This window comes from Bidens hawaiensis, unplaced genomic scaffold (genome assembly GCF_021521415.1).
Source record: "Bidens hawaiensis isolate Kalapana, Puna unplaced genomic scaffold, B.hawaiensis_p1.1 tig00022862_1, whole genome shotgun sequence".
Lineage (NCBI taxonomy): Eukaryota > Viridiplantae > Streptophyta > Magnoliopsida > Asterales > Asteraceae > Bidens > Bidens hawaiensis.
The window spans coordinates 28,247-36,661 of NW_027493562.1; the positions used below are offsets into that span (position 1 = coordinate 28,247).

The window sequence follows — 8,415 nt, forward strand, 5'->3', positions numbered from 1 at the left end:
GTCTCAAAAACCGGTTCCAACTGCTATATGGTTCCAACGGCTAGTTTGACCTGTGTTTGACTTTTCAAAAAAAACCCGCCGGAACCGGTTTTTTCGGGTAGAAACAGAACCGGTTACAATTAGGAACCGGGTTAGAACCGATGGAGACATACAAATAGGAGAACCGGGTACGATTTTCGGGTACAAAAATACCCAAACCGGGGTATTGGGCCAACCGGGTAGGAACTGGAACCGGTTCCGATTCGGTTCCACCAGTTAGGTTCCGGAACCGGTTTTTTTGTACACGTCTAGTCTTAACACTTACAATTCTTCAAATAATTCAACACTTAATTATCGTCCAAATAAATCATCTTTTTATAGATAATGTTACAAAATCCATTTAAATGTGTGAGATCCAGCATCAGTTGTTTGTGGTAAACATAATAAATATGTATCAACTAAAGAGGCACTACACTACTAGCACGAATGATCATACTATAAACGATATGATTTTTACTAACACAAGAATTAATCAAATGAATTATAGTTTACAGCAACCACACCTTATAATAATCACCAAAAGAATATAATATAATATAAATAACAACCACGGATAACTTCTCCACTTTGTACTTAAATCGCTATATCCCTCCTTCAACTTGAAAATAAAAATAGCAAAAACCAAGACATCCCGCCCCAACTTTCATCCTATACCTTTTGATTCACGTTCCAAAAGCCATGAGGAAAGGCGCGTACATGTCTTGAAGGCAGAGAAGAACGTTTACACACACACACACATATATATATATATATATGTCTCTGAGGTTTGATTATCTTCCAAGTCTTTTGCAGATAGATTCTACCTCCCGGTTTTTGCACGCTTCATTCCACCGCCGTTGGTGTTGAACGGTGATACACTGCCGCTTGGTCCCGGGCTATCTTCTCTGAAATTTGAGTTCAGCATTGCCAGCTCACGCAGCTGTTGCCTTTTTATATAATCTTGAGACTCATCCTGTTTATCCATGACATATATACATATGAGAAAACTATACATGAAAATCAAGTTGTGTACAATATACTAGACCAAAGATCTATTGGTATATGTAAGTGGCAGTTAGCATAATGGACTCGGTAATACTAAACACAGCTCATATATCATTTACGGTAAAGATTTCAACCATAACCAAGACAATTAAAACCTTGTAACCATTTTACCTAAACGAGTTGAATGGGTTACAGGTCGAACTTATGAATTACGTATATTCTTTATTCTAATTCTATTTTTAAACAGCAGAAGGGTTGACCTGCTTAGTTAAATGAATTATACAAGTCAACTCGAGCACAACATTAGACATGATAAACCAGGACCCAATTATTTTCACTTTGGGTTCTAGTCCTGCATATACGCAGACATGTATTGGGACACGCTCGTTTCAAAACCTATATTACGTTGAAAAACAAAAACTGCATGATGCACTTGTATATGGTGCATAAGAGATAAAGAGATGTAGGGAAAGAAAGATGGGTTACATAACGCTCTTGTGTATCACATTCAAATCGATAGATACATATGCATCACGTGGCTCTCAAAATATATATGGTTCTGAAACGGTAATGCACTTGTACGCAATGCTTTGAATGTAAAACATAAGACGTTTACATAATAACCGCCTCGCTTTCTCCGTCACACTACTTTGGCTATCTCCTATGGACCACGTATAAGTGCATTATACGATTATTGCAGCTCTCCAACATGTATATATTAGTTTAAAAAATGAACACCCCTCTATATGTACAAATTATATACTCTTTATTCAAACTTTATATGGTTGGTGGGTTAATAAGTGTGACTAAACAAGTTAAAACAAATCAAATGTTAGACATGACAACCTAAAACCTTATTATTTTGATTGAAGGTTGTCGTGTCAAGATTTCCGACCCTTTGTTTGTGTTTGTGCACACGTATACAAGACAATTGTGAACCGCCTCTTTTTTTCTCTCCCACCACTATTATATGTAAAAATCAACGGAAAACTGAAAACCACATAATACACTTGTACATAGTGCATGTATGACATATAAAAGTGGTGGGAGAGAAAAAAAGAGGCGGTTTACAATCGTCTTGTATACAACATTCATAACAATAGATGGAAACCCATTTATGCAATTCACAAAAAAATATTGGTTCCAAAATAAACACAACTCTCTATTATCTATATCTATATCTATATCTATATATGTATACATTCACCTATTTAGCATAGTTGTCAATAGCAATTAGTGATAGCGATGAAATAGCACCCGCTAATTCCTAAAGTTAATAGGGTCTTCATTCAAGGAATTTTTTTACAGTGGAATTGGTGGAGTTTAGTCGAAACAAATACCTAAAAACGCTTTTGATATTAAATAAAAAAACCCAACTATAACTATTTAACCGCTATGCATCAGATTGCAAGAAACCCCCGCTTTGCTAGATATCGCGCTCGCTATCTGCGCTATTGACAATAGAGCTATTTAGGCTTCAAAATAGAAAAATATACACAAACAATCTTCAATAGAAAAATTCATTTTCAAAACGTACTACATTCTATCTAAGGCCTAAGGGTGTCCAAAAAAAGCAAAGTTTCCTTCATTAAAGAGCTTAAATTCAAAATTAGATAACCCATAAATTGCTTAAAATTCATGGAAACCATAGTCAGAAACTTGTCTATAAAAACCCTCATGTCAAACATCCTATTTAAAAGTAGCAAAAAAACGATACCACAGGTTTAAGCAGTTCTTCAATTATCTCTTGCGCCTGCCTCAGCCTAATATCAACAACGCTCGCTGGTAACTCGGCCTCGATCAATATATGAAGCGGCTCATTTAAATGCTCATACCCTGGTCTTCCCCTTAGCTTATCTTCCTTCAAAATTAAAAAAAGCATAAATGACGTCAGTGTTGGTTTTAAAATGCATGATGCGCACACATCCCATATGCAAGTCATTTGTTACTAAAACAAAAAAAAACAAAAAAAAGCTACAGTACCAAATAAGTTTTATGTCTAACCAAAATAAGGGGGTGTTTGGAATTCCTTATATTTACCTCCTTACGACTTATAAGGAAAAGTTACAAGTCACAAGTTTTGTGACTTATCAACTTTTTCTCTCACATTATAAGTTATATCCCAAACATCTTTTTTAACTTTTCAATAAGTTAAGTAATAAGAAAGTAATAATAAAAGATCCCAAACACCCCCTAAGTCTTTAACTCCAAGTGTACAGGTAATCTATGCATATGGTACAAGTAACCCACACAAAAACTCATTTCAACTCAGAAATGTGCGCATTGCACGCATCGTGAATTATGCGACCTAGAGCGCATAACCCTCGCGCCATGGTATTGCGGTGCATCGCATCAGGTGATGCAATCTCAACAGCGCGCCTGATGTGCACATTTAAAACCAAGTACCCAATAAGCCTCAATAGTATTAAAACATATAAATACCTGTTCTGGATCCTTAATCGACCCCTTTCCTCTTATATAAACCCGACAACCTGTTGTACCCTCGACCCGTTTTAGCGAATTTCCTCTCGGGCCAAGTAGCCTTCCAACAAAATTAAACTAATATCCAAAAAGAATAATATTAAGATTAAAAGTAATAAAATAAATAAAATGCAAACATGAAAGATGCATACGTTTGGATAGGTGTCGACTGGTATCTCTAGCCGCAAGATTCTCTTCACAGTGTATGCACTTGGGCTTGCTGGAGCTCCTTGCCAGTCCATTGTAGTTCCCGCGTGCCCACTTAACCGCTGTCACAGAATGCAAAACTTTTAGTAAGTTTAAAAATGCTTATAAAGTTGAAAACTTTCAGTTATACCTCGGGTGGAAGGCCATTCCAACCACCAAGTCTGGGCCCGGGGACATTGGACATAAGGTTAGAAGACGCCATTGGGCTCGGACTTCTATGACGCAGCCGGTCCAGCTCGTTAAACCCTTGGTTCGGTAACATACTCGACACCCTCAAAATCTCTAAAAACAACACAAGTATTAAACTTTCTACTAGCAACATAATCAAACACCTAAATATTAGTCGAAAATAACACAAAGGAATCTATAATTCTACATCAAACAAGAAAACAATAGTCTCCATGAAAACAAGAAAAGAAAGATCCATAGAAATGGAACCTTGATTCAGTAATCTGCTGCAAATAGGAAGAACTTGCATAAAGGGCTGGAGCTTCTGATGCTCCTCCAGCAATTCAGTCAAGTACTGGCTGCAAGAATCCAATCAAATCAAAGACAGATCAAAGGTAGGTAAGTGATAAAAACCCTAAGAAGATTAAAAAAATAAGAACCTGTCGGCATCTGCAGTGGTTCTGATGAGTGGAGAGACAGCTCTTGCTGGAGAGAAGTTGTGATTGTATAAACCTGACATTGATAATAATAATAATAATAATAATAATCCACCGGAAGACACGGCGGTGGTGGAAATTAAGTAGAAAAAGTGGGAGGCGAAGAAGAAGAAACAATATAAAAGAGAGAGAAATGAAGGGTTTTGTGTTTACGGTTGAATTTACTGAGAAAGTAAAACTTTAAATATAAGATTGTAAAAATGGTAAATATAGGGAAGAAGGGCTGGTTAGAGCATCCACAACCACAATTTGTAGGTGTTGTTTGGATTATGTGACATCAAGCAGACAAGGGAACATGGACCTGTCAGACCGGCTTGAAGTCCGGCTCGTTTAAAATTACTAGAAATAAACATTCAAAGTTACATCCACCATATTTATATCAATGGCACTCCTATATACTTCTAACATGAGCTCTAGCGATGATGAAAAGCCGCAATCTCCACACACACTTCATATTATTCCTCGTATGCTTGAAATGCAGTTTTATGAAACTAGTCATGAAGTAGTTCGAGGAATAGATGCCTGATAACGATAAGAATAAGTACTTGACACTCAAGCAGCATCATACCAAAGAAGGGTCAGCGTGCAATTGGGAAGTGCAAAGATATAAACACGAGTTGTGAAGATGGCGATGGTCGTCACAAGGGGAGCGATAGATACTTTAGATGTTGGTTTCAGATGTATCGTTTATTCCTTAAAATTGTCAACAATTGGTCAAATTATCCATACTTTCAATAAAGAATAAATGCGATTTGGCATCCGTCAATTTTCAAGTTAACTCCATTATGTCAGTATAGTCATTTAGCTGTGTACACAAACTCTGTCATGTCAGTTAAGTCTGTCTAGTTGTGCATACACGTTATGTTATCACACACAAGTTAATTCTCGAAAGTTGGTGACTAAATGTAATTATAAACTTAAAATAATAAGTTCAAATAATATATTATGATATACATGTCGGTTTGTATGAAACTTGTATGCTATGTGTTATTATGTGAATTATGTGTTAGCTTGGTATATTACATGTTACTTGTTATTTGATGACACGCGACACAAGTTGTTAAGACATGGTATGTTGCATGTTATATGTAGCGCATGACACAAGTTACTAGTGAAACTTTGGGTGTTTGAAGCTTTAAAAAAATGTGAAATATTCTTGAATGGAGGAGCTATTTTTGTGAAAATCCAAATGGTTATTGTAACCCCCTTTGACCATCCCATTTCCACATTATTATTCACCATTCAATATTAGATTGACACTAAAATACTTTCTTTTCTCTTCTCCATTTTCATCCCTGAACAACACCATACAAATCTTTGTTATTTTGCATCAAGACCATCAAGAAAGCTTATATTATTTGCTTATCAAGGTACCAATTTCATTTATCTTTGATTTGATTTCATATATAAACTCTATTATTCTATTGATCATCTATGTTGATTCTTGATAAAATGAAACAATCAAAACCTTAGAATGATCATGCTTATTGTTTAAGACGAGGATTCATGTGAAATGTATGTTTATGGTGATAACAGTTTTTGGACAGATTCATACTTGCTAATTGTTATGGGAGCCACTTAACGATAACTAAGTATTTTTGGTCAATTATTGGTTCTAAAATGTAATACACCAAGTCTAATTTCCAGAAAGCTATAGTTTGTAATTTTGGACGTGTGGATCATCGTTTTTATGATTTTACAAAGTTGTATGCCTAATCAGATTTGGACAGTTGTTTTCTGGTTCGTATTCCCAGTATCATAACTTGATGTTGACAAAACTAAAATGACGGGTTCCATTTCTAGAAATTAACATTTATTCTTTCATGCACATCATCAGTTCAACCTATAGAATGTTTAAAATAATAATAATTTTGTCAACAATAATGTCATGATAATGTAAATACCAAAAGATAACACATTGCTAGTAAAACAAATAATTCACTTGTCAAATTACCGGGCGAACACATTTCTACTAAAACAAATAATTCACTTGCCGAATTACCGGGCAAACACATTGCAAGTAATATATAATAATTTTGGATAGGTATATATTACGAAAATGCCCAATAATTCATTTGTCATGACGATAAAGTAAATGATAACAAATGATAGGCATCCCGTTCCTTTCGACATAAACTAAAAAGTGTTTGGAGAATGAAAACCGCCTTTATGTTCGACATAAAGTTGAATTACCGGGCGGTACATGTACATCCCATTAGAACCTCCCACTTTTAGTATGAGATGAATATGCGTATGAGTCTCTTCCACCAAACGCGAACACATTGCAAGTAATACAAATAATTCATGTACAATATGAAGAAAATGATAACATGCAAGACAAATATTATGAATTGGTTTGTAACACAGAAAAATTGTATTCCACAACTGTCGTGGACAGGAGAGATAATTTGTTCATAAGTAATGTCTTCGCTTCTTAAATCACCAATGCGTTTTGGGCTTAATGCTAGTGGGTGAGGGGAGAGCTACACAGTTAAGTGTGCTCATGTGGAAGTAGTATTAGGTGGGTGGCCACCAAGGAAGTCTCTACCGGGGTAACAACAAACAAATCAATGAGTCCATAGATGGGCCATCTATCGGGGGCAAAGCAGACGATATTTGTGGTACGAGAGGCGAGATTTTACACATAGAGTCATGAAATAACAATGAAAAAACATAACGCGCTACACCCCAAATCAATAACAAAGGTAAAAATGGGGTTATGAAAACTCACTTGGTATGTTAAACGAATAGAAAATGAATTAAGCACTTAAGCGAGTGAACCAGGTAAGTTCAATTCAATACGTGATCCTAGAAAATATATGTAACGTCCCGTTTCTAGTATTGGTTAATAAAATGATAATATTAGTTATTATGAGTTGAGCTTGTGTTGGGTTAAGTAATGTGGGTAATGGACTTGGATTAAAAAGGAAGGAAGAAAGACCATGGGCTTAAGCCCATGACCCATGATATAAATACCATAATTAACCATTAATTCATTCATTCTCATCCATTCCATACACCACCTAAAACACACACTTAAACTCTCTCTCATATTTCCCTCTTTACCTAACCTAAATCAAGAAGAAAAACCGATCCCTACCCGAGGTAATGATAGTATGATATCACATGGATCCTAAACCACTAGATCTAGTCGCGAAACGATGAACCGACACCCTCAACCGTTAAAATCACGAGATCCGGATGAAATCGGGTATAAACCGATCAAAAGATGAGCTTAGGGTCACCCTAGCTCGGACCTGGATCGAACGGGATGAAAAATGGTGAAGAACAGTGTGAAAATACGTTTTTCTGGCCACCGCCCCGGTTTTCCGGCACGGCGGCGCCGGAAAGGCGGCACGAGCATTTAAGGATGTCAGAGAATGTTTCTGACATTCTCTGACCTAACCCTAATTTGTTAACAGAAGAATAAAGAATTAACAGCAAATCGTTATGCCCATTCGTTAAGAAAGAATAACGAATAAGCTTCATTGGTTAAGCAATTCGTTATGTCCTTCGCTACGGAGAGATAACGAATGAACCCTCATTCATTAGAAGGTTCATTCGTTATAAAGACCAATTCGTTATGAGGGTGAATTCGTTATAAGTTAAGAAGTAACGAATGAACCTCATTCGTTAACAAACTGAATAAAGAATTAAGTTTGAAAGAATGACCGAAAGGTCCTTGGACTTAGAAAAGAATGGATTAATTACAAAGAAGCCCTCGAACTTTATGAGTTAGCAAATAAAATAATAAATTGGAATTCTAATGAAAAATGTGTTAAGACAGTTAATGGAAATAAAATTTTTCCAAGCTGACCTGGCAGCTCGACCCCAGCCAGGGGCTCTGCCCCTTGGACCCTGCTAGTGGCTGCCGCCCCTAGAACCCCACTGCCAGGGGCGTTTCCCCGTACCCCGTTCGTTGAAGGTTATAATTAAACTAGGATCGTGATATGGGTAGTGATAGTAAATTGATAAGTGTAATTGTTATACAGTTAGTCTCGCACAGCTAAAGAAAGGAATAACCATTAACAGTGAACGT

General features: G+C 36.3%; 1 protein-coding gene across 1 annotated transcript; it reads right to left on the reverse strand.

The window, feature by feature from the left end:
• Positions 1-784: 784 nt before the first annotated feature.
• LOC143566257 (KH domain-containing protein At3g08620-like) lies at positions 785-4,499 on the reverse strand. Its single transcript, XM_077053004.1, has 7 exons — positions 4,320-4,499; positions 4,150-4,238; positions 3,842-3,993; positions 3,657-3,773; positions 3,466-3,582; positions 2,741-2,884; positions 785-991 (listed from the first exon to the last, which is right to left on the reverse strand). Exons 1-7 carry the CDS (start codon positions 4,397-4,399, stop codon positions 839-841), a joined length of 852 nt encoding a protein of 283 aa, XP_076909119.1. The 5' UTR covers positions 4,400-4,499; the 3' UTR covers positions 785-838.
• Positions 4,500-8,415: the final 3,916 nt, after the last annotated feature.